At 36.6% G+C, this 27,913-nt stretch overlaps 1 protein-coding gene across 12 annotated transcripts in view; it reads left to right on the top strand.

Annotated features, from left to right (window-relative positions):
• The window catches only part of DMD (dystrophin), a 979,751-nt gene that overhangs the window by 648,573 nt on the left and 303,265 nt on the right, over positions 1-27,913 (top strand). For all 12 annotated transcript variants that reach the window (XM_042811110.1, XM_042811098.1, XM_042811099.1 and 9 more), the window contains one exon: positions 10,555-10,790. In XM_042811110.1, coding sequence (XP_042667044.1) covers positions 10,555-10,790 — 236 coding nt within the window. The remainder of the gene's footprint in view (positions 1-10,554; positions 10,791-27,913) is intronic.

Genomic DNA, 27,913 nt, shown 5'->3' on the forward strand with positions numbered 1-27,913 from the left:
GATTCCATTGTTTACTTCAGAATATCTAAAACCAGGCTGCGCGTATTTTAGTCAGCGCTTCCTTTATTTCAAAATTTTAAAGAGCCCACAGGATAAATTAAATCTTAAAAACTCAAATATGTAAGTAGTCCTTACAGGGCAAATAGCAGCTCCTTTGACTAATTTTACATGAAGAGATTAATACTACATTTCTAGTACCATAAATCTCTGTGGGACCTAAAATGCTACTGCAGTATAACATTTTCAGTGTTTCTGTTGCCAACAAAAATGACTTTTTTGTATGCGGACTTCCTGAGGTTTCTGTTTGAAAGTCTCATGAAAAGGATTATACAGATATTTCATGTTTGCTTAAGAAGAAAGAACGTGTAATCCTAAAACATGAAGATTGATATGCATTAAATGCCCTTAACTGGTTGTTTTTTGTTGTTGCTGTTGTTGTCAGAGATAAAACTCTTTATACAAGATTAACGTGTTATTTTAGCAGGGCACCATGAATGAATGTATGAGGGCAAGTGGTCAAAAGCCTGCATTTAAATATTGTTGGTGAAAAGGCATAGCTCACGATGGAGACTGTGTGAATAGTGTGTTGTAGCTGAAAATTTTCTTTATCAGGTAGTCTTATTGTGCTCTTTGTACTGGTTGTGGTTTTAGAAAAAAATGGAAGGCATTATTTTCTGAGCAACCTGTGTATATGAATAATTTAAGATGCGGTATGACTTTGTTCTGTGCAAACTGCTGTATACAATCAGGTTCAAGAACCATTCTGGTCAAACATGAAATCTTCACAACGAAGAATTTACCAAACAAAAAACTGAAAGAATCAAAAGAGGATTTTAGTTATATGTGTAATAAGAGGTAATAATTCTATTACTTCTTCTTTTTAATTGAATCTCAGAATTTTTTGTTTCAGTAAGTTTTTCTTCTTTGCCTTGGAGAACATGTTACATGAGCTTAAGGGAAAGACTCAAATCAATAATGAGAGTAGAGAACTTAGGGCACAGGCAAACCAGAAAACAGTTGTTTCTCTCAGCTGTGAGTTTCCGGGTACTTCATATCACAGTTAGGGTATAAGAATATTATTTGGGGAAAAAAAAAAAACAAACATTTCTTTTTTTTTTTTTTCTTTTGTTATAATAAATGATTATTCTTAACATACTTCCAATTTATGTTGCTTCAGTATCTCAACATTTTAGTCAAGTTCTGTATTTGTAATGAAAATGCTGGTAGTATCAAGAAATGATTATTTTTACTGTAGTGGAAGTATTGGTGGTAATGCAGATATTTCTTCAGGTAACCTTTAAGCTACTGAGGAATTAAACAGTTACATTTGATGCACAGTTTGTAGAAGGAATAGATTATGTTTATGGGTGAATGATATGTTTTTAAATCTCAGTATTTTAATGAGCATCCAACGGTGGAACAATATAACTTTAGAATATAGTTTTCACATAACTTTTAGAATGTGCGTTAGTAGTTAAATTAGCCTTGGTAGTGTAATCAGTGACACAGCTGACATAGAGCCATGCATGAAAGGTTGCAGAGATACCTGTTTTTTGTTTCAGTTATCTGCTTTAATTCTTACACTTGTTCATACCCTAGCCTTTCACTTTTCAATTTTTAGTAGACCCATCAATGATGTTGAATTTTGCCTAAGGAAGGTTTCACTGGAAATGCCACAAAAACATCTGTTATTAAAAAGAAACCGATCAGCTTATCTTTAAGAAAGTTTTCGATGGAACTATAGATCCAGGCAGATCAGGAATCAATAGCGATAGCTTGTTTCACAAATATATATTACAGTCTTTAATTGGCCTCTGTTTGAGTCACAGTGGGTAGGATATTGCAGACTTGAAGCTTTTGCCACAACACATAGAGCAGTCTTTTGGATGTTTCCAAACACTGTGCCTCAATTATTTCCATGTATTATCTTCAGTCTTAGCTGCTCCATTCCCAAAACGTTATCTTGTATTTCTTATTTGACTCAGAGACTTTCTGAACCTGAACATGTAGCTGTACAGAATGGTTTGGTTTGGAGGTCTGGAGGCCTCCAGAGATCACTTGGTTAAATTCCTTACTCAAGCAGGGATGCTCAGAGCAGGTCCATCTCCTGGCGACTTTTGATGATCTCCAAGGAGAGAGAATCCATTGTCTCTCTGGGCAGCGTGTGCAAGCGCTCAGTCACTTACACAGTGAAATTGTGTTTTCTAATATTCAGGTAGATTCTCCTTTCGGTTTGTACTTCTTGCCCTGTCACTGGAAATCACTGAAAGAGCCTTTTTTTACATCCTTCTTTCAAATATTTACATACATTGGTAGGATCCCCCAAGCTAGGGTCTAAGCAGTCCCAGCTATCTCAGCCTTTCCTTTCACATATTATAAATTGATGTCAATAGCAGGTAATGTAAATATTACCTAGGTTTTCATAAAATCAAATACTGAGTGTCATCTGTCAACATTCCTAAACTAAAACTTTTATCAATGAAATATTCAAATTTTTTTTTCCTAGTATTTTTTTGAGAAAATATTCAAGGCTAGGGCAGTCAGACATATTTTTAATTATTCAAACAGGAAAAGGATCATTTCAAAACTTGAGTATTTTTTTATTAAGTTATTTATTTTGTCTATTTGTTAGCAAAATGTTAGCATAGAGATACAGTGCTGTAAGGATAAGTATTTTGCACATTTAGAGCAGTGGGTGGAATTCCATTGGCAGTGTTTTTTTTTTTTTAATCAATATGGAGAACTTTACTCTGTGTTTCAACCAGCAGAAAAAATCCTGTCTTTGTTCTACATTTTTTTTAGAGCATTGATATTAGCTATTCTCATAAATTTGAACTGTCTTACCCACTGTTTTTCTATTACTTATTTTTCAGAACTCCTTTGTGACCCAAAATACTTGGCAGGTAGCAGTAGCTCGCACTGCAGAGGTGTCATTGGCAGAAAACACCTTGTGTGAAGGGCTTGTATTGCAAGGGAAAGCCCAGTGTGCTCATAACTTTGCCTTCTTAACTTTGAAGGACAAAGATGAGATTATTCATTTATCACTGGGACAAGTGTAAGGAATAAATCAGCCTCAGAGCCACCTTCCCAGGCTTCTCTAAGGGAAGTCTGCCTGGAGTTTAAGAATATGAGTGTGGGTTCTTAAACTGAGCAGAAAATTGACTGTAATGACACAGAATAAGAAAAAAAATATTAAAGGAATCACCTTTAGCAGACGATATGTTTTAACTCATGTCATTGTGGAATCAAGTTTTTCCTAATCAGGTTCACATCAGAAGTGCTGGTAAGAGGGCACTGAGCCCTTCTGTGGAATACACAAAGCCGTTGCTGCCTGGTGTGTTTCTTCCGAATCAGTGAACTGGGGGGTTTGGCCCACCTCTAGAGAAGGAGATATTGTTGTGTTAAAACAGCTAATCAATTGATATGTTTTCTGTGAGTATGTCAAATGTATTCTTTTTCTATTTTCCTAGGATTAAAACACATCTGAGTTTAGTGGGTCTGTGTTACAATTACTCATTGTCTAAAGGATTTAGGGCTGGCCTCTGCCTCGCTTGATATTCCTAACTGTGGAAATAAATCCTGAGGATAGAGAAGAAAATTGCTTGAAAATCTACATTCAGCTGCTGTGTTATTTCTTCTTTGTCAAAAAGTTTTGACCTGGTCACTCTGAAAGTAATGCCTATATATTTATACTGAAACTACAACAGATACAAAGAGTACAATAACAGTATTTAATAGTGTAAATTCTCAGCTACAAAAAAAAGCTATCTTTCAACATGGTTGCCGCCAGTAACTATGCATTTTAGCCATCAATGAACTTTTGTGTCATGCTTGTAAAAATCTGCATGCAATTTGTAACATGGCTTGTCGTTCATGTTGCTGTCACCACTGCTGAAATGCACCACTTGCTGCCTCACTGCATCCACTACTTGGTCTCCATCAACGTTCAGCAAGCATCAGTAAATTTTTTTTTTTTTTCAGCAAGCGTCAGTAGGTTTTTGTCATCTTCTTATGGAGAGGTTCACTGACACACCTTTAGTTCATCCGCACTTCCACATCAGACCCACTGTGTCAGAGTGCACCTCTGCTGCCATCTGTCACACGGCAATAACATGTCATGGAATATTGGTGGGAAGGTTCAACCTCTACTACCATATCACCAATATCTGCTTATGGCTTTGTGGGACAATATAATAAAATGGGAGGGATTATAGCCCTCATAGTTATCCTATGTAATTAAAACTGCAACATTAATACATTCAAAAGAATGGTTAGGAATACTGTGAATGGATTCAGCTCCATTTAAATACTTTACCTTGTGAAGGGATGTTGGAAGTGCTTTGAAATTTTTGGGAGTATTGTCCTTCATACTGTCCATTCTGTTCCTGTTAATTAGCTAAATAGATTTTAATTTGTTCAAAGCTGTCAGTCTGATGCTGTCTTGACACACGTCACTGAAATAAGCAGAACAAATTAGAAAAACTGCTTTCCTGCAGTTGACTTAATTCTGCTTTTATTTCTGCATTTCATATTTCAATTTCAATTTCATGCCACGTTTTTATTACTTCCGTTCTTGATGTTTAGCATTGCAGACTATTTACAAGAGGCACAGAGCTCAACTCTCTTTTTCTCTCAACTTTCATCCGGTGTATTTCAAAGTTCAAGAGCAAGCTGAAAATCACATCTACTTATTGTGCCTAGAGCACCAGAGTACCTGGAGTATTGCTAGATTGGTTTTGGGCTTCATGTTAAGTAGTTCAGTTCTGTGCTTTATTTTGCTCCTGTTACCATTCTACATTGTTTCCATCTTCAGTAGATAATAGAAGGTGCTAACAAGGAGTTATGGGTAAAGCTACAGACCAGTGTGATTTAATGTCCTTATTTCTGACTGTTGTTTTGTGGTTTACTGCGTCACAGGAATGAACTGACACAACTGTTAAATAAATTGAAAGATTAAGTCCTTGATCATGTTTCTAATGTGATACAGTAGGATTTGTTTCCTGGATATTTGAAAGTAATTATTTGATTCTGTTTTATCCCCTTTGGGTCACAGAAATCATTAGTGCAGTTCTGGATAAATTTCTTCAGAATAAGATCTGTTGCTATGTATTGTGTCATTAGTGTTGATTTATATTTCTCTATTAATTGTAATCAATTATGTATACTCTTCCGTTGGATGAATCATGTCATATCTGTGCAACCGTAAAAGAAAGGGAAGAGACAGATGTACTATTTCTAGCGGTATTCTTGTTCTCGGGGAGGATAATGTCAGAAGAGAAACATACTGTGCAACTGCACTCTTAAGGTAATTGCTCTAGGTAATTTGGTAGTTCGGAAGTGTTACCTGCCAAGTCAAAATGGAGCAGTTTATTACCTTACTCAGTAGTGTTAGATAATGCTTCTTGAAACTTTTAAGTAAGATATAGTGGTCAGTGCCTCAGTGTCCTTCTGTTAGTACATTACAGGCCTTACTATAGTATTTCAAATTTCTTGTGGCAAAATAAGTACCTCAAAAGCAAAAGAAAAATTAACCCAAAGTCAGAGCAGTGAAAACATATACTAGAAGGTTAGGAATAGTTTCTTCTGGAATAGCTGCCATTCCAAGGAAGAAAGGTATGTGTGTATATATATATGAATATATATTAGCAAACTCAGTGTATTCTCAGGCCAAAATATGTAAGAAGCTAAGAGATACCAGGCTGTCTTATCTGACATCCTGTGTTTACTTACAGAGGGTCTGTAGAGCTCTTTAGAAAGATTTTCTTTGATCTTCCTGAAATAATAGTGAGAATAGGAATTTCTTCTGAGATAAGACAACATCTATGTAACCTATGTAAATGCCAAACTAAGTGACTGTTCTCATTTTCTAAGAGCCTCTGGAGCCACTGTAGAAATACAAGGCATTTGTGTGAACGTGTAGCCAGATGGAACTGGACCTAAGCATCCATCCCTTGGTAGAGACTGGAAATTAACACATGGCATGCTTTTAACACTTAACTGCTTTGGTAAAGTTCTGAATTAAACACTCAGCTATGTTTTTCAGTAATTGCACGTCTTGACCATGATGTGGAATGGCTTGGTGAAAATTGCAAGACTTTTTCTGAATCAGTGTGACCTACTGAGTATTATGGAGCTCATGTGGGGAGAGGATGTAATCAGATGACGTTTCGGAGTTGTTGCATGAAATCATGACTGATGTGTGGAGTTGAAATCCCATACAGGAGTGAGAGAACAGAGAAAATCCTGTGAATTTGTGTCTTGAATGTATAGTAATGTCCAGGTAGATTGTTAGTATCCAGTCCAGAGAAAGGAAGGCACGAAGACACTTATTACCTGAAGGTAATAAATGATATTCTTCAAAGACAGACTTGCTTAAAGCCTTCTGTGCCATTTTCTTCATCCACAGAACAAAGATGAAACATTCAATAGCCTTCTGATTGTAAACATTAAAAGAGTACAACCAAAGCAGTGTTGGTAAACTGCATGCACTGTATTTGTAGAGGTACTTACTCTACATGTGACAATATTAGGTATTATTTCTTGGCCCTTTTTGAACTCACCTTATTTCTGGGTAGAGCAATGAAAGGAAAGAGAATTTTTATTTATTTGTTTATTTGCTCTGATACTGTTTGGAGTCATTTCACACCATTGCAGTTTTCAGGCTCTAAGTACCAACTCAGTCAAAATTTACTCAGTTACCAAATAAGTAACTAATTATAACACTTCTTTAATGTTGATATCTTTTTCTAGCTTCAGCGTACATTAGCAAAGTGAACATAATACCAAATCTATCAATTAAATAGTTCTTATTTGTCTGAATGTGAAAAGTAACTCTATTGTAAGTTCCCCTTGTCTTAAAAGAACATTATGTAGCTTTCTTTCATTTCTCATCTTACAAGTCTTAATATAGAGTTCCTACCTTCCTCATCTTTTCTGCTTGATGTGGGTTTGTTTTTAATGTTACCTTTGATGGCCTAAAGTTGCAACAATACGGGACCATCCATTTTTTGGAGCCATTTGTGATCTGCTGTTTTAGGAGGAAGCTGTGATCTTTTCTTTCCCTTTCTACTCCTCTGCAGCAGTAGTTGCCAAACTCTGTCCTCCTTCATCTGCTGACAGCCAAAGGAAAGCTATGATGTATTGCTGCCATAGGGAGAAGGACGGGAAATATCATGTCTGTTGCCAAAAGTGCCAATCACCATTCACTGCTGAAATATCTCCTCTCTGATCTGCTCCAAAACAGGGAACAAGGGCTGAATGGAAGGGTCATGAACCTGAAGATATAGACTTTTAACCGTGAGCTAGAACTTTTGCAGTGAGCTAAGTCCCCAGCTCAAAGCCATACCCTCAGCCAGTCGTGTCAAATATTGAACAGCAGGCTCAGTACATCGCTTTCTGTGCATGGACTCCCTCCTGCCTGGTGGCAACAGCAATGGGCTGTCTTACTCCAATTTGTAGGAGGGAGAGGAGGCTCTTTTATATACCTGGCATGAGATTAAGAAGCAGTGGTTCAAATGTTGGTCCAACCAGTTTATTACAGATCTTAATCAGGGAGATGGGGAAGGGGAGAAGGGCGATAGAAAAGATAGGAAATAGAGGGAAGGTGTCTTTGTAGGAAGCAAGAGGGAAATAGTCACCACCATGGATCCAGCATGATTCGTAGTTCAGTCACTGATCTTCAGTAGTGGTGGGTCATCGGGTGTTTTTCTGTTGATGATAACAACTTTTCAATGGTACCAACTTATTTATAAGCCCAAAGTGGTTGAGTCAGCTGCCTTTGGAGTGACAGCTCAAATCCAAAGTGTTTGAGTCAGTTCTCCTTGTACGGTCAGATTCTGGCACTGGGATCTCAGCAGAAACTCCTTTGTTCCCATCTTCCAGGCCTTGCCAGCAGGTAAGAGGGAGCAAGGATTCCCACTTGCAATCTGTTTTCACAGGACATGATGGTATCATTCCCCAATTTTCCCATCCAGTAGCACCCATCACTTACCTTCTCAATAAGTCAGTTAGAATCTTATCACAAGAAATACCTCAGGAAGCAAGCTTTGAGCAAGAAGACAAAGAATGGTTCTCAGATGGGCAAAGTGATACATAAGTACTGTCAACAATTTACCTACACCAGGAGTCATTTTGAGGCATTGAGTAATCCCAGTGTGGCTGAGGCTGGAAGAGACCTCTGGAGGTCATCTGGCCCAACACCTGCTCAAGAGTGGACACCCAGAGCAGTGTGCCCAGGACCATGTCTAAGTGGCTTCAGAAGATCTCCAAGGAGAAAATGACAAAACCTCTATGGGCAGCTGTGCCAGTACTCCATCACCCTCACAGGAGTGCTTCCTGATGTTCAGAGGGAACCCCCCATGTTCCAGTTTATTCCTACTGCTTCTTCTCCTGGCTCTGGGCACCACTGAAAAGAGCCTGGCTCCATGCTCTTTGCATGCTCTTTGCACCCTCTATGCAGAGATTTACAAAAATTGGTGAGATTTCCCTGAGCCTCCTCTTCTCCAGGCTGGGCAGTCACAACTCCCTTGGCCTCTCTTTATAGGACTGGTACTCCAGTCCTTCATCATCTTGGTGAATCCCTTGATCACCTTGTTGTAATGTATGCTTCCATTTACATCATTTAGGTAAGAAGTGTTAATATGGGGCATAACATATCTAGAGTAATTGCAACAGAGATGGAAAAAAACCCAAACAATTGATGAATACAATTTAGTAATTTTTTACAAGTTTGTACAAAAGTCTAAAAAAAAGAAATGAAGTTGGAAAGAAAGGTCATCCTTTAGGATTGTGGCGGGTTTTTCTAGGTATTAAAAACTGCCACTCTATAACTGTACGAGATAGTCTGTCATAGTAAACAGTGGAGTGTTACAAAAGAATGAACACTTTACAAGCCTCTTTCTATGTCAGGAAATACATACATATGCATTTTCTCATCTGCTTGTGTGAATTTCCTTAGAAATGTTCTTTATAGTAGTTAGTACATTTCATAGTTTTTCACAGGTATGTGACTTTAAAGCACAAATAGATAAAGTACAAGGTTGCACTTCAGAAATACAGCAATGATATGAGTGGGAGGATAAATTTATTTAATTGCAGTATATGCCATTAAAAATCACCACTTTCAGGAGTCACCTTTGGTTATCATAATATTGCTCTTTATTCAGGCTGGATAAATAACACAGATGTTAGTTGATTTGGTAAATTGTTTATAATCACGCAGCATTTTTAATGCTGAGAGCATCTTACATTGCTTTTAGTGACAATCATTTTGATACTTGTGCACAGCTCTTTCTCTTTTTGCCTTGCTGAAAAGGATCAATGATTCCTCGGTAAAGTAACTCAAACCTTTTATCATTGAAAAAGATGTGCTAAATTTCTTGGCAAGAGTGGTTGATGCTGCTGATTTACTATTTTAATTTTATGGCTGAACTATTGAATCTTTGCCTGCTGCTTCCAGTTTTCGACTTCAGACGTACTTTGCTGAATGGCATAAAAGGAAAAAAAAAAAAAAAAAGGGGGGGGGGGGGGAAAAAAGCCCAAACCTCTTTACTGTGTATGGGCAAATGCTTTTTTTTGTTTGTTTTCTTTTTTTCCTCATCTTAAGGACCATCTAACAGGAAATTGGTTCTCTCTACTCTGTAAAGAGACTGGAAAAACACAGGTGAACCATGTTCATAACCATAAAACATGAACATAACCACGTTTTGCAGTTTGGTGTTAGAAGACTCATGGTCTCTTTATGCAGATGGCACTCTGCACTGCTTTTTTTCAGCTTTTCATGTGTAGTTGTGTTGTTTAGATAGTTGATTCAGATAGAAACTACATCAAGAAGTAGGTATTCAGACTCTTCATTTCTAGTTGGTTTAGCATCTCAAACCAAGCACAGAATAATCCACTGATTCTTTAAAATCCAGCTATTTTAAATCAAGAAAGGGCACAAAAGTGTGCCCATTTTCTTCAAACAGAAGGAAGAAATTTAACTAATTTTCACATTATAACACATGATTTTACTGTGGGAGAATTGTCCAAGGCTGAATTTTTTGTGAAAGCGAAAGTCAGTCACAGAGCCTATGGGAAATACTGACTAATAACAGAAAGTGAGAAGATTGTCACTGAGACAAATTCATAGCTACAGGGTAGCTGGAGAACGTAGAGGAAACGTGTTTCTAGATACGTGGTCGTGCTGTGATAAACTAGATACTACAGCCTACTCAACCCCACTGCTAGATTCTGGAAGATGAGTCATGTTTAGAGATTCTACAATGACCTTGAGTGAGTGTTCTCATTATATTGAGATACGTTTTTTTGTGTTACTAAGACCCAAGATGAAATTCAAATCTGCTGAGATTGCTGAATGTTAAAGATATAGTATAATAGGAATACTAAGGAAAAATGAATTCATATATTCATTTAATTTTAATTTTCATATTTCCAGTAAACATAATAGCAAAGCAGCGAGGTTATTCCTGTATAACCCTTTCTAATGCATAAATTCTGTTTCTGAAATAAACATGATAATTCATTTATTCAGTAATCTTTTATTTTTTTTTTCAGTAACTTCTGGTCAAACTGTTGCTGTGGATACACAAACCGGGGTAACCAAGGAAACCACCAGCTTCACACCAGAAATGCCATCTTCTGTGCTTTTGGAGGTTCCAGCCTTAGCTGACTTCAATAAGGCATGGGCAGAACTCACTGACTGGCTTTCTCAACTGGATCGAGAGATTAAAGCTCAGAGAGTGACAGTAGGAGATCTTGATGATATCAACGACATGATCATCAAACAAAAGGTATGAGAAACACTGATTTTTCAAGTTGAAAGCCTCATGATCTTTATTCCATATAAAATCATTTCAGCAGGGGATAGAGAAGAGATGATAGGCTATAGTACATATGGTGGTTACTTAAGCTACTTTATCTCACAGTTATTGGTTTAAATATTAAGATAGTTGATAAACAAAAAATGATTCTTTAATAGTGTTCCCTGCTACTTATATAAAATCTTTTTATCTTTCTGTTGCTTGTTCTGATGGTGTAATAACGGAGTATGTATGGCAGTGGTTGAAATATGAACCACAAGAGAAAGAGAGAATTATGTTGTGAACTCCAGATTGCTGGAGATACCCTACTGCATACCTTTTCTTACATTGTTTTTGTAATGACTTCTTGAGAAGCTTCTGTCCTGCTGCTGTAGGATTATGAAAAGCTCCTCAGTCATCCTAAAGAAAAGAAGAACTTGTTAATGGAAGTATTTTGTCAGCAATCAGATTTTACTTAGCTTTGAAAACATACAACAAATAATATAGAAATACATGTACAAGAACAAAAAAGACTAAACTAACTTTGTCTATTCAGTAGCAGTACAGTTAATTTGTTGTTATACAGCTGAAAGTCAATTACCTGCCTTCCGGATTTAGCATTGCTCAATACAAAAGATTTGGCTTGCCTGTGCACAACTTTGCAATGTTAAATTTACATTCAGTTCTGTTCTAAACTGAATTTAGGACTCTCTGTTACAAAACACTCTTTTGCTTCCTCCTTCTCCTAATAGAAAGTCTGATTTATTTTAGGGAGGATATTGACATTCTATCTTTTTGCTTAAAGTAAAAAAAAACAGAAAGAGAAACAATGGACAAATATTGCCTTGTAACTATACTAAGCAGTGTTATAGGAAGGGTGTACATTAAAATACACAAATGCCTGGTAGGATTTATTCTGTTTGTTTTCTTATACTTATTTGCTATGTTGTAAATTATCATTTATTAATTGAAGCATCTTTTAGAAGAGGTGTGTATATTTTAATAATAATTGGTAGTTGCTGCATCTCCGGAAAAGCTACAAGATTAAAATAGTTGCTTTGTTGTTTGAAAAGAGCTAAAGAAGAATTGTCTGTAGATTATATTTCTGTCTTCTTGAGAATTGCTTTAAAATTTTATATTCTCAAATACTTGGTTCAAAATTATCTGGGTTTCTTACTTTTTGCCTCACTATAGCTTATTACTGTGGCAGGCAAAAACTTCAGCTACTTTTATAGATCTCCTTTACTTAAATGTGTGTTCATGCCACTAACTCGTGAGAAGCACAGTTGTCATTAATGTTACACACGATGTAAAATTGACTGGTTTATATCTGCATTTCATCTTAACTCAAGGCTGAAAAGACAGTTAAGTCAGCACTATTGTAGTCTTCCTCTCACTTGTTTTCCTGGCTGGGTACCATCTCTTTTTTCAATCCCATGCTGTGCTGGTAACAAAACCAGCAGGAAAACTCTTTTTGTGTGTGTGTTTACCTCTCTAATTGACTGTGCAACAGAATGTGACATTTAATATAGTCTCTGATGAAATGGAAGAATCGATGTCTAAATATAGACTGCAGTTCTGTTAACTTGCTCCCACCTCTAGTGATCATCTAGAGAAGGCACCACTTAATAAATAGGCATGAATATAGTGAAACTTTGATTCTTTTCTTAAATCTGTCATTTAATTATTAGGTGAGATTAACAGTCAGTTTTAGCCAGGATTTTCAAAACTTACCGTACATTGTAGGTTTCACTCCCCAGAAGCCTTGCTTTGTAGCACATGGAGTATCTACTGCAGTAGTGAGCTGACGAAGTTCGATGTGTAAAAAGCCATGACAAAGATTATCTCAATTGGAAATCTAAAAGTAGTGGTTACCTTCCAAAATTTGCATGTTACTTAATGAGCATAGTCATGTGTCCACAGGGATTTAAAAGTCATTGGAAGTCACACTATTTTATTGTGATCTGCTTTGATAGTTTGTTTCATCTCCATAGGGAGCTAGCACTGTTAGGTCAATAGGAATTCCATTTTAGTAGATTGACAACATTTTGTTTTGTGCATCCAATTTTTGAATTTAGGTATAAAGTATCATTTTAACACTGCTGTCTACGTCCCTTAGAAAAATTCAGCATTATAAAGACATATGCTTCCTGAAATTGTTTTATTACAATGCATCTCAAGTTGTTCACCTAGAATTCAGAACTGTTGGTATGCTACCAAGCCCTTACTGTTTGGGGGTTTTGTTTCCATTTCATATTTCTTTCAATAGAGAGAGCTGCATTTATTATAAGAAATTGAAATGTCAAAGCAAACATTTTAAAAGCAAAGAAATCTGATATCCTAGCAACGTATGTAACATGACATTTTCTAAACCGTCCAGGTAAAAGTAAGTGACCTTAGATTGTCCTTTCTCTCACAGCAGCATGTAATGTTATTGAAGCTAAGTCTCTGAGGGCATTTTGGTTAGGTTCATTTCATTCTGATTGTGTCACAAGACCACAGCCGCTAACTCTGACATATTTTTCCTCTGTAAAAGTTTAAGACATCATTAGCCCCCACTTGAACCTCTGCTTGGAAGTGATCACAGTGTACTGGTACTTCTGTGTGAGTGGTTAGGGTAATAAAGTAGCATGCACAAAGGTTAATTGTGGAACAAAAAGCAAAACAAGACAACCATTTTAAAAGGAAAATATTTTAGTGGCAGCTTTCCTTTAAAGAAAGAAACAGAACAACTAAAATTCTGCTAAGCAGTGCACATTCTATACAGTAAAATGAACAAACTAAATGAATAGTATGATGACTGTTCATTTCAGATACATATCTGGTTAATCTTTCTGTCAAATGAGTTGTAGGTATTTCTTTCATGCAAATGTAATATGTTTTACTTTCTGCCTATGATTGCATACATTCTGTGTAATTAAAGTAGAAGATTCTAAAAAGTTTGTTGTTAAAAAATGTTAGCATTGGTTCCATGTTTTCATTAGGGGCAGATTATTGTAATCATCTGCTTTTGAATACTGATGCTTTGTAGAACTTGATCTTCAACGAAGTAGATGTAAGGCAGGCTCACAATAGGATATGTTTTCTTTAGATAACCTTCATCTATAAATGAAGTTCAGAGAAAATAAGAATATATAATATGCCAAGGTGTAAGTAGCTAAGGGGCATGGCAGAGTTAAGTTCACAGTTTTTTCATTTCTTTGTCCTTACTTCAGGGTAAATAAGGTATTTCAAATTTGATGGTTAAGTAAGGGTTCTTCATAAAAGGAAATACAGACAGAAGAAAAGCATGATAAATTGTGTTTTGTTGTGTTACAGAAAGATGAAACCTTTCCTTACCTAAGATGCCAGAAAGCCAGAAGGCCTCTGCTCAGAAACTCTGCTTTGCCATCATTATATTTTGAGGAAAGCTTGGAGTGGGAGTAGATAGATTTCTATGAAAACATGAATGCTGTGCAAAGCAGGAAAATAGTTAGCAATTCCATTAAAAGAAATCAACTGCTGTAATATCTTTAAATTTTGAACTATATCCATGGATTTTTCATGCTGTCCATGCAAACTTCTCATAGCATATGTTACTGAAAACATGGCTTTTAGCTGTAGTGGCTGAAAATATATTTTTATTTAGTAAGAAGTATTGCAATACCTTATTTTTTAATGTGTATTTTAATTTTTTTAAATGTGACAGTGCTAATGAATTTTGCTACAGCTTTTGGTTCTGAGAGTCTAGGTTGAGAATATACTTTTAGGGGTGGCTGAGCAAATTTCTCTGGAGGAGTGAGACTAATAGTCGAACTAGTTACTAAGACTTCTAAGGAAAGAAGAGAAGAAGATACTTTTAGGTAATGATTTATGTCATCCTAAAGTATTCTTCTGAAAAGATTCCAGGTAATTTATTTCTACTGAATTAATTTGTCAATATTCTAAAAGCTGGTTTGATTGTCCATCAGTTAAAAAAGTAAACAAAATTAGAACGAGGAGTTTGTTTTCAGTATTAATTACCGAATTGATTTTTCAGTAGCTGAAGATCTTGTGCAGATGTTGATAATGACATAATTGTAGAGGAATAATATTGGTTTATAGGCTATGCAATTAACAGTCAATTGTGGGCTGAAGTGCCAGGTTTGAGGATGTTTTACCTATCCCTTCCCGTTGGTTACAAACTGTGCATCATCACAGCTTTGTAGTTGTACATACATTAATATTCTGATAGATCAGAAGAATGGTAAACTTTCTGTCCAAACTGTTTTCCAACATTGTGTGTGTGTGTGTATGCAAGGCAAAGTGTCTGGAAGACTGAGTAGAGGAAATGGGCCTGGGGGTATTGATTGATGCTCGGCTGAACATGAGCCAGCAGTGTGCCCAGGTGGCCAAGAAGGCCAGTGGCATCCTGACTTGCATCAGAAATGGTGTTGCCAGCAGGAACAGGAAAGTGACTGTCCCCCTGTACTCAGCTCTGGTGAGGCCACACCTTGAGTTCTGTGTCCAGTTTTGGGCCCCTCACTGCAAGAAAGACATTGAGGCCGTGGAACGTGTTCAAAGGAGGGCAACAAAGCTGGTGAGGGGTCTGGAACACAAGTCTTACGAGGAGTGGCTGAGGGAGCTGGGAATGTTCAGTCTGGAGAAGAGGAGGCTCAGGGGAGACCTCATTGCTCTCTATAACTTCCTGAAGGGAGGTTGTAGTGAGCTGGGGGTCGGTCTCTTCTCTCGTGTCATTAGTGATAGGACCAGAGAGAATGGCTTCAAGCTGTGCCAGGGGAGATTCAGGCTGGGTGTTAGGAAATACTGCTTTTCTGAGAGTGGTCAGGCACTGGAATGGTCTGCCCAGGGAGGTGATGGAGTCACCGACTCTGGAGGTGTTCAAGGAACGTTTGGATTTTGTGTTGAGGGATATGGTTTAGTGAGAACTATTGGTGATAGATGAATGGTTGGACTGGATGGTCTTATGGGTCTTTTCAAGCCTTGGTGTTTCTGTGAGTCTGTGAAATACAGATTTCCAAATCTATTCCCTGCTTCTACGGTAATAAAATTTGTAGGTCTCTATTACAGGGTGCAAATGGTGCACTATAAATAAACTCATGTTACATTTCCATCTGTCCATATCATTCGTATTGGAAGTGAAAGCAATAGATAAGGTGAGGTCCTTAACTTCTTGGCTACCTTTACGTAGACTGGAAAAACTTTCATACAAGTCATGTGGACATGAAAAGATCCACCTGCAGATATTATATCTGCATTTGAAGATACCTACTATTGAAGAACATCATAGAAGATTTTACACTTAGAGCTGAATATATTCCATTACTATATTCTGATGTGCTTAAAGTGAGGAATTCACTACTAGTCCAGAGCCCAAGTATGGTGCTAGTAAGTTGGGAAATGTTCATATTTTCAGAGTCAGATTCAGGAGCATTTTCCACCATCCCTCCCTTGGATGATGTCTTGCTACTTTGGTGGTTGTTTTTGAAGCTTCATGTGTCTAGGATTTTCCATATGCATATAAATACAAAGCTAGAGCCATTCCCCAGGCAACTGTTGAATCAGGGACAGCTAGATCCCAAAGCTAGAGCTGAAACTGATTCTGCAGCTTGCTCGTGTTCATTGATACTTTTGTACACCTCCTCCACTGGCGGAATCCCAGAGATGTCTTCATGACTTCGGTGGTGTGGAAAACCTTCTTTAATTCTGTGAATTTTGCGTATAGTTTTTCACTCATGAGACTACTGTCATAATTTTGTGCATATTTTAGAGTGGTGTTCTTCTGTTTAATGTTGAAAGTCTAGTAAAATTCTGATTTTAAATAGCTGTGCTGTTAGGCTCTTCAAGAATTAATTCTTATTTATATGAAGTACTTGAAGGATGATTTCAGTGTTCTAAGTGAATAAAATACTCATTACCGAATAGAGTCCTAAATATACTAAAATAAAGTTTGAACTACAGAATTTGTGTGCTGAACAATTATTGTTATTATTATTGTAATAGAAAGAAGAAAAATGAAGATGCATCAGCCTCTTAAGATTATTCATAAAGTGTAGAAGATCAGGCAGGATGCTCTAGAGGGCCTGGAGATGTGTCTTTAAAGGGAAATGAGAGGAGAAAAATAATCTTCTGTTAGCCTGAAAATTGAAACTCAAGGGATACAAAAATTGTGTCAGGAGAATCTTTGTTAATACTTTGTAGCAGATAAAGGCAGCTGATATTTTAGAACAGCTTGACCACCTCATTATGGGATGTTAAGGAGTGAATTTGTTTTCTGCAACAATAAAATAGCTGTCTAAACACTGCATTTTGGAGAGTGATTAACAACCATTTCCTTATTTCTCTTAAATGTTAATCACTAGGATGTGCATTAAAATTTTACCTCTAAGGATCTGGGTCTAAACTTATTGATGTAAAAGAGTTACTTTCATCATTTTTTCAATTAGTTTTCAGTCAGGCTGCAAATCATCACTCAAATGAAAAGTACCACTGTGCCAAAGGATAACTTTCCTCTGATTGCTTTTATTGGCCTATTGTGAAATAAACTGATTTTTTTTTTCCAATTCCTGACAAAAAAAGCTTGCAGGAAAGGATAAATTATCGTGATTAGTGCAGCTGGCATCTGTTAGTTTCAGTGGGTAAGGGACAAGAGTCTAGAAACTCATTTTCAATTGCGTTTCTGTGTTGAGAATTAGAAGTACACAGTTTTCACTAGGGTTACATTTTTCAATAGCAAATATAAATCTGACCTATCTTAAAATGACCTATTCCATCAAAACTGGACTTTACCTCCCTTACTCTTCCATCTAAATCAATCTTTTACCATGTATGTTTGCAGTCTGGTAGTGTGTGCAACTCAGACAAAAAGAAGGCAGAAGGTGTAAAAACTGCATAAGTCGTCATGAATTCTGTGTCTGTCCAGTTGGAAAGAAACTTGAGCTATGTTCTGGGCTGCATGTAGTTAGATCCTAACCAAGACACTGAGGGAAGTGATTAGTCCCCTCTAATGAACAATTTGTGAAACTACATTTCAAAGTGCTCTATCTTGTTTTGGGCTTCCCCTTATACAAGAAAGATATGGAGGGAGTCTTGTCCTTAGCCATTGAGGCGGTCAAGGGCTCTAGATTTGAGAGGGGCCAAGGGCCTGGGCTTGCTCAGCCTGGGAAAGAGTTCAAGGGACCTAATTGCTGTATATGGCAGTTTGCAAAGGTGCACAGCAAAAGGTTGAGAGGTGATAGACACATTCAGCAGCAAAGCAAATCTGGATTAGATGGAGAAATGGAGAAAACATGTTCATGATTAAGATACAAAAATACTGCAATAGGCTGTCCAGGGAGGCTGTGGATTCTCCATCCCTGGGGATACTCAACAGTGAAGTAAGTGGACAGGGCACTGTATGACCTGAAGTTTCTCTGAATTTGGTCCTATTTCAGTTCTAAATAAGTTAGGCAAGATGATCTCTAAAGATCCCTTCCAGTGTAAATTATTCTGTAATAATATATCAATGCTATTTATAAAGAGCAAGGTTCTGTGTTGTATGTCTTGCCAATAAAGTACATTTTAAAGGAAGGGAAATACGGCTTTATGCCACTTTTGCAGCCTTCTTACCTCAACTGTGATTTGCTCTGAGGCCTCATACTATTTTGATGAATAATTTTGTTTGAAATACTGCAATGAGAGTCTGTATTTGGCAGTTACACAAGTGTTAAGGGGCTGTATTTTTCTATTCATGTTAACGTACATTAGTATCAGTAGTAACAGGAAAAGCTATGAGTGGTTTTGGTTTTATTTAGAAATTACAAGAAATACTGTTTCCGAATGATTGTGCAATGTATAAAATTCCAATCTAGTTGTAATCATAAAATGCAAATTAAAACTAGAGGGACTGATTGTATATTTACTCATTTTATCTGTGAAAAGATTGAGCTCTTCTCAGAGAAATACGTTTTCCTTTGTCAGAAAATAAAAATATCAAGTCCCAGCAGAACTTCCTAATGAAGCTGATCTTGGAACATGGTTCTCTTGTGTAGTAAAAGAAAACAATCTCAGAATTTTAACTAAAAAAATGTACTGTCTCATAATGTGCGCTGTTGGTTTCTCTTTGTGCAGAGTGCTCTGCTACTTCTATAAACACGGCCTAATAATAGTATAGATTCAGGGATTTGCTAGCAGATGGACAATTCCCTCTTGAGGCAGAGCAGCCAGCAGTGTCATTATCATCTTCTCTCTGAAGGAATTGTTTCTTCTAAAATTCACTAGCTTTGTAAGCTGTGGGATGTATCAAATAACTAGTTTCTAGTGGCTTAACATCTATTGCAGTAAACCGAATTCTTGGAATTCCTTCTTCTCTTTTCCCAGTATGCTGTAATAATTTTTGCACTTATAGAAGCTTTCATGGAGAGTTTTCTGATGGTTAAATTGTTTCATAACATTCATGTGAAGTAATTAAGACAACTGAATGTGGAAAGCAGGTGTGCACTGGAACGCCGGGAAGAGGCAGTCACAAACTCAGTAAGGCTCCTTTGAAATATTTAGATTTTATGTAGAGCTGCTTGTAAGTCAAAAGTGAAAATCATAATAATAGCCATAGTGGCATAAAGGCATATTTGTTTTCAGGGGCATAATGGTCTTGACTACCAGTCTCCATTCACTAAACTCTAGGCATGTAGTGGTGGATATCATTCACTGGACCTGAGACAAATAAACAATAACTTTCTGTGGGTCTGGGGAGGGATAGAAGTAATGGGACACTGCATGTATTGGCAAGTTGGTATTTTTGGGGTACCTCTTTGGAATTAGTTCCCATCTGACTCGAGTCCTGTTGGTCCATTTCTTTTTATCATAGATTCTGCTTTTGTTACTATCAAGCTGAATTTTGGCACGCAGAAGATGAGGATAGGATATAAAGTCTAATTTTGCTTAACACCTCTGACAGCTAATTTCCTTTGTTAGTGATGAACAATATGTTGAAGAAAGACTAGGTTGTGTTTTTTTCATTAGTCAGCCGGGGAGAATTGTGTTTGTTTTTTGTTTTGTTTGATGTAAAAACACTAGTACTGTAAGAATAAGTTCTCAAATGTTCCTATCTGTGAACAACGAATTTACAATACAGATAGACAAAAATATTATTTTTTTACGTTACTGTGTGCTCCAATGATATCCAAGAAAATGACTGAGTACGCTTTGAACTTGAAATATGAAAGTAATTCCATTAAAAGAAATAAGACTATACGTTCTCTAAAGAAAGACTTTAAAGCATTTTCCTGAATTGAGCGAGAGAACTCAACACTTCAAACAGTTGAGTTCTGAAGGACTTAATTAAAAAGCATAACTGTTTCTGTTGTAAATGCGGGCCATTTCACGTCACTCAGACCTGTCATCTGTCTCCGTGTCTAGCCAATACAATAAACAAGGTAACAGATCAATTCCCAGAACTATGTTTTGCTGCTTTTGTGGACCATTGCACTTATTGAGCTAAAAGATCAATTCAGCTTATCACCATGGCACCCCTCATGCTCATGTGCTTTCTGCTTATATGAAAGATTTTGTGCAGCCAAATGTGAGCTTCATACAGAGCAGTTTAGTCATCTCACTGAGCTCCCAACTTTCCATGTTTCTGGACTTGCTGAATCTTCCACCTGAATGACATTCACACTGAGGTTCATATAGTTCAAGTGTTGTAACTCTCCATTCCATTTGCTTAAGAAATTTTTTCCTGGTAGCTGCTAATAAGCAAAAATGTTCAATTGCTGCAGTTGCATGCTACTTACAGAAGTATGGCTTCAGGAAAGTGGTTTTTTTTTTGTTTTGTTTTTTTTTTTTTTGTTTTTTTTTTGTTGTTTTTTTTTTTTTTTTTTGTTTTGTTTTTTTGTTTTTTGTTTTTTAATTGTAAAAACTCCCACAAGAAATGGTCAGTGAAAGGTAGGAAGACCCTTCAAGGTGACAAAATATGAACTAAACTTACCCACCAAACAAGAAGAATATTTAGTATTTAACCATTCATTTTTGTGTGCTTAAGTAACTAGGCAAGATCAAAGTATTACTGCTAAATGTGGCTTGTTTTTCTCAATATATACTGCATTACAAGCTCTCATGTGGATACCTATACTTGGTCTGACTCACCCCAGTTTTTCTGGTGGGCAGTTTCCTACTGGAAAATGGAAAGGGACCAGCACATGCCATCAGCAGCACGGTGACTTTGTGAATACTCTGAGTCAGACTCATGACATAATCCTGCAAATGAAGCGAGTTTCCAATAGTGTGTAAGAGCTACTTCCTACCATTCAATAGCACAAATAAGCCCCTGGATATCCAGACCAACATTACTCCTTCAGGACACTGGAAAACTTATTGCTTTTTCTTCTGCCTCATCTACCTGTCTCCTTTGTCACTCCAACGCCCTAGGTTGTAGTTTAGTTAGATTTTTGAATTAAAAAAACAAGAAGAAAAAAAAAGAAAAAAAACAGAAAAATCATGTTCTAATATTAGAATTAGTGAAATAAAAAAGTTGCATTTTCATATTCCAAGTGTCCCTTTTTGATATTATAACAGAACACTCTGACACTGTTTCTCTGAAAAAAATAAGATGAGCATTTTTATTTGGAGTAGAATCAGCTTATAATGTTTTAGAAAAAAATGGTTCTGAAGTAACACAAATAGCCTGTTTTATTTCCTGTTTGTTTCACATTGTTTGGGGAAATGTCTGTTATGCATTTGCACCAAAGGAAGATACCATAAACAGAAGATGAAATTTAACATTACTCTTTTTTGTGGGGAACAGGGATGGTTTTTGGCCTATTGTTGGTTGCCAGAGATGTCTAACTGCGTATGTCACAGAATCATTTATTCGAACAGACAGTTTTGAAGGTGGCATGGTGTGGGACTAGAACTCAGTGTAAATGTCCAACCTTTTAACGTATGTTTGACCATATGAATGGGACTGATTTCCTTTGTAATATCTTATCACTGTGTCTTAAGTTCCTACTGTGCATCACGATCAGCACTGATAGCATTTTTAACTGTTCTTATAAGTCCTTCTACCTCTTCGTATGTGGCCCATATGGCATAATATTTCTGTGATGAAAACTGCTATATTTGACACATTCCTATAATGACATTCAGATGCGGGATTCAGCTCATTCTGACAAAATGATTGTGTTCTGCAAAGAAACAGTGGTGCATCAGAAACCATTAAAATTATTTGCTTTTTTGTGTGTACTGTGTTTTTAGACGGGGCTTTTCATTTTTTTCAAAATCTGTCATTAAAGCATGTGATAAAGTACAACAGTACAGGTGCTAGTGAGTAGAATTGTTTCTGTGGTACTAGCTGCTAGCTCTGAGAGTTTAAAATCAACAGCTGTGAATTGGTTAACAAAATCAACCATCTCAGATTTTCCTTTCTTGTAAATATTCTTGGATTGATTTAGAGGAAAGCAAATTATTAAGCTTAGTACTAGTTTAGTAAAGAGGATCTTTTATGCACATTGATGCAAGTCAGGGAGAAGTGCTTTAGATGCATCGGAAGCTGAAGTGAGGATGAGCAGAAGCAAGTGACCTTTCTGAGAGATGATTGTAAGGTGTACCGTATCACACTGTTCTGAGGTTGAAAACTCAAAAATGGCACTTCTGCTTACCTTTAATAGAGTGCTTGTTCTGGAACTATGCATATCTGCAATAATAATCCACTATAGGTGCTGTTAATAGGATCACCTGGTAGAGAAAATGGATTGCAGAAAAAGAGTAAGCGTGGTTTTGTACATTTAAATAATAGTAATGTAAGATACATAGATGGAAAAAATTGCTTATTTATAAGTAGTTTTGATCAAGACTTGAATCATTATTCCATGTTGGGGAAAAAGTAGCTTAAATTGTCTCACAGGTCTTCTGGCTGTGGCTAAGAAAAGACAGAAAATATGGGCAAAGTGTTGGTGGAGAGTGAGGTGTAGGAAGAACAGGGAATTAGAATGTTAAATGTTAAATTGGAAAAGTTTGCAAGACAGTTGTTTTATCTCCTTTCAGACATAGTTATATAAAGGTCCATATTGATGAAGTGTTAAAATTCAGTGGAGGAGAAATATTTGTAAGATACAAACATCCTTCTTTTTATCTAGATGAGCCTATGCAAATATATGTCAGCAAGTTTCTCTCCCTCACTCCCTACTGCTAAATGGCAGCAGTTTTTAGGTGAAGTATTCACACAAATGAGGAGGTTAGACATTACTCATCTCCTGAGAAATGCTGTCTAACAAGTATCATTCTTCTACAATTTCTAGTTAAACATCTGAGATAAAAAATCTTGCATGATGAAACTTCTTTTATTCAGTCATGTTGACTCATTTTGTATATTAGTTTCTATTTTTCATGAAATTATTTTTCAATAATTCTTTTTGTGGTGAGAATTATTAAATTCTGTTTAATGATGAGTATTTTTGTATAAAATTACATTGTCTATAATCATTAAAATGATTTATGCAGAAGCCAGAATTGCCTGTGGAGTCTAAGAAAGTTGTGCACCTGACTTTTAATTTCCTTGGGTACTCATTAAACTAATTCCTTTGAAATTCTTTCATTAGATAATCTTAAAATCACAAATCTTAATTAAAGTAACTTGACAGCCTTTGGAGACCTCTTAGTGCAGAAGTATTTTTTCTTGCAAAAAAAAAAGTGGTGTTTGGGTTTTTTCTTGTTTGTTTTGTTTTGTTTTGTTCTTTTCCCCACCATAGGAACACAGAAAAAGTTTTCTCTTGACTATGTATTTCACTTTATGCCTGTTTCAAAAATGCATGGACAGTCCGATCAGGCTTTGCTGTAGGACTGATGCTGTTTAACAATGTATAAGATAAATGATTCTTCAGCTTTTTTGGAATGATGGGTAAATATCCATTTAGGTTATGATGATTAATAATCAGATCATTTTCAATTTTCTATCCTTCCACTGTCATCACATAATGAGACGTTTTCACTATAATTATCATTTCCAGCACACAAAAAATTGTTTAAACAGCATTTTTTTTTTTTCCAGTAGTATCTCAGAAAGGAAAAGAATGAACAGCAGGACTCATTTTCAGTTTCCCTTACATCAAAAGAATTGTAATGGATTGTTAAAAATAGTGTGAAAACAAGCACTTTTTCCCAATACTCAACTGAAAATGATGATCTTTTTCTTTTAATGTTTTGCTACTAATTCTTCTCCTTTGAGGCGTTCTCACTTCTTTTCAATCCATCTCTGTAGTTTTTTCCTTCCTTCTCCAGACCTCTTTGAGTTTCTTCATTGATGGATGTGCAGGAAGGTGATGGGGTATAGAGAATTCCTGTTCTTGTGAGAATTCTCCATAGCATATTGTTGCTCAGCAGCAGCCTGTGATCTTGTATTCTGCTTAGGAAATGGAAAAAAAATAATATAATTTGGAAGAGATTTACTGAAATAATTAATGCTGAAATAATTTCTGCAATGGATAAAGGTTATATGTTACAACAGGATTTTAGTTTCACTTATTTTATGGTTTGCACTGAAATACACTCTGCTAATAAAAAATGGGAATGGCTACACAGTGCTGTAATTCTTAAGTTCTCTTTCTGTTTGATATAGTTTAATGAAAACTACTCTATCATTTATAAATAATGTCTGAAGTCGCCCCCAAAACATTATTAAAATAAAGCATTCTATGAAAGAGTTTCGGTTGAATTTACACTCCTATCCTTGCAGTTCTGGGTGGAAGGGAATAGCATTTTGAGCCACATGAACTGAATTTAATGTTATGATTGTGCTTCTTTCACCTTGTGGTGCAATTAGTTGCTGATGGGCGGCTGAACTTCACCAGGCCACTTTCTCACTCCCCCTCCTCAATGGAACAGGGAAAGAAAATGCAATGAGAAAAGCCTCATGGGTTGAGGTAAGGAAGGGAGATCACTCAGTAATTACTATCACAGGCAAAACAGACTCAGAATAGGGTGATTAATGTAATTTATTGTCTATTCAGAACAGACTAGAGCAGTGAGAACTAAAAGCAAAGCCAAAACACTGTTCCCTTTTAACCTTTTTTGACCTTCTCCTCCCTACCGCAAGTGGTACAGGAGAATGGGAAACAGGGACTGTGGTCACTCCTTATTGCTTTGCCTCTGCTGCTCCTCCACGGTCACTCTTTGCCCCTGCTCCACATGGTCTCTCTCACGGGATACGTTCTTTCCCAAACTAATCCCACGTGGACTTCCCACAGCCTGCAGCTCTCCCAGCGCTGCCCCAGCACAGCTCTGTAACACAGGGCTCAGCCTTTAGGCACTGTTCCACACTGATCCCCCACGGGCAGCAGCTCCCCCAGCCCTCCTGCCCCACTGTGGGCCGTTCCCCACTGGCTGCATTTCCTGTGGGGGTATCCATGGGCTGTGCCGCCTTCAGACCTCATCCACTGCTGCACCATGGCTGCACATGGAGATCTGCTCCATGCAGTGCCCATGGGCTGCAGGGGGATGCCTGCTCCTCTGTGAGCCTCTCCTGGGCTGCAGGGAGCTTCTGCTCAGTGTGTGAAGCACCTTCTGCCCTTCTGCTACAGAGGGCACCCAGGCAGCCCCCACACTGCCAAAACCTTGCCATATAAATCCAATACAAAACTATTTTGCTGAAATTATTTGCAAAGCCTTAAAAAATGTTATTGGTTATTTTAGTAAAGAAATGGTAGAGTGAAAACAGAAATAAATGATGCGCATCAAGATTGTGGGCGTACTTTTTTCAGAACATGAAAATGAAAGAGATGATCTGTTTATACAGATCATATTTTGCTGACCTTTTTATGAATCAAGTTTAAAAAAATTCTCATATCTTCCTTTTGTAATACAGTGTTTTAAGTGTACAGTAGGGGAACAAAATATAATCATTCACAACATCACTCAAATCCTGGTTACTTATATAACTACCTTCTCTAAAAAAGTAGGATTAGATGTGCCACCAATCAAACATTTAATGTAATCACCTAAATGCAGAGATGTTCACTACCTTCCTCGATCCTTTCTGGTGTACACTCTATTACTATTTCTGCTTATCAGTTTTGGTTACCCAGATAGTATGGAGATTTGCTACATAGAATTATTCTTAAGGAAGAAGCTTTTAAACTGTAAAGGGCAGGGATATGTTTTTACAAATTATTTAGAGACTGTTAATTCTATTATTATATTGTATTAATGATAATAATTCTACTATAAATAATAATAATGATAATAATAACAAGCAACAAAATCACCAACAGAATAAGACAACAACAACTGCACTGCTTGACTTATTTTGGTCCTATTTCAGCTGTGGTAAAAGTCCTAGCATATCTCACTGAGCAGTGACAATATCATTCATAATTCTTATTTTTAAACATAAAATTGGTGCAGATTGTAACAAAAATGATTGTATGTTTCTTGCTGCTGAAATGTTAGATGTGTTATCTGAGATTTCCAGACCATTTAACTATTTGGCCATCAAAAAGCAGGCTATTATCTCTTCTGACATTAATCTACTTGCAACTGCTACTTAGGTGCACATTTGCAAAAGAGCAGCAAACATGCACCATGTATTATAATTATGTCCCTTTCAGGAATAAGTAATGCAGAAAGGATTCTTGAACCTAAGTCTTTTGTCCTTATGTCTATAGAAAATTCTTTTTAAAAAATGTTGGTATAAGGTATGTTTTCTAACGGATTCATGAGGTTCTGGAGATTTTTGAAGTGGTGATAAAAGGCAAAATCATATGTATGCATAGTATGAGGGGAACTTTCAGTGTAAATTCAATCAAGAATGAAATGTTACTACACTGCAAACGCCTCCTGGGCTTGTGCAGAGGTAATGGAGCATGGGAAATAGATAAAGTGACAGTCAAGAGAGGAAGAAGATATGTGACTTAACTTGGTTTAATAAAACTCTCAACATACATTGTGCATATAATATATTGCTTTGTCTCGATCCAAATCACCTGAGTTTTTATTCCATGCATTTTGTAGACTGTAATTTGGTGATAATGGCTTCTTTATACAGTTTAGGAGTGATGAAGAAGAATAACAAGTCAGTCAATAAAAGAATGTGCATGTCTTGTCTGCTACGAAGCTCTTCATTTGCCTTGATCAGGAAGGAAAGCATATTCTGCTTCTAAGAAATGACACAAAGGGTGTATTATTTAGTGTTTAGAGAGTATAAATAAGAAAGGGCTGTGTTTAAAGCAGCTTCTGTGAGAGCTGAGTACAGACTTATCTATTTTATTCTACTTTTCTGTTACTCTTACAAGTTTATTACTATTTTCAAACATGGTTTAAGACATTTTTAATTCTTAAGTTTGCCTTACGCGTTACTGAATGGGCTCAGTCATTTTGATCTATATTATCATCTGAGCTGGGTGAGGAGATTTCTGTTGTGCTACCTGAGAAGACTGCAGCTGTAACATGATTTTAGAAGTTAGAGAGTGGTCTCTGTTTCCCCCTTGGTCCAGTTGGGAGCAATCTGTTCAAGCTCAGAGAATGTGTGCCCTTTTACTCCTTAGAGAGAGATGCAGTTGAATTTTCAGCTGAACCGTTTGTGTTGCCTCAACCTTGTCAACTTGTTTTAACTTTTTTATTTCAGTGGAAAATTGTGATGACTAAATAATTGGAATATTATGGAAACATGGAAGACATTTTAATATGTATCATGTTTATTAATTATTCTTCCTTTTGATTTAGATAAAAAGCCAAGTATTTAGAGCGGCTTTTTATCAGCAGCTAGAAAAAAACTATAGATTAATAACATAATATATTATGCCAACATAGTTACATACCAATTTATTTTCCTGTTTACTACCAAAAGAGGATCTACTTATAACACTACAGATTTTCCTGTAATTTAGAAAAAGAATGACACACATTACACTGGTATGAATTTGGATGATTTGGGTTTGGCTTGAATTTGAACATTACTCTTAAAAATACTACCAGTTTCCCACAACTATGTCTTCTACAGGTCATTCAATGTTTTAAGTTGCAGAACTAACATGTTACATGCCTACAAGAAGTAAAAGAATAAGTAGGTTTTTAAAAGGAATCAGAATTACGTCTCACTACAGTTGAGACATGAGAAGTGCCTCACCAGATCAAACCAGCATTCATCCTTGCCTAGCCAAGTGTGTCTG

This window comes from Centrocercus urophasianus, unplaced genomic scaffold (genome assembly GCF_019232065.1).
Source record: "Centrocercus urophasianus isolate 14NV4802_14NV808 unplaced genomic scaffold, USGS_Curo_1.0 seq_12, whole genome shotgun sequence".
NCBI lineage: Eukaryota > Metazoa > Chordata > Aves > Galliformes > Phasianidae > Centrocercus > Centrocercus urophasianus.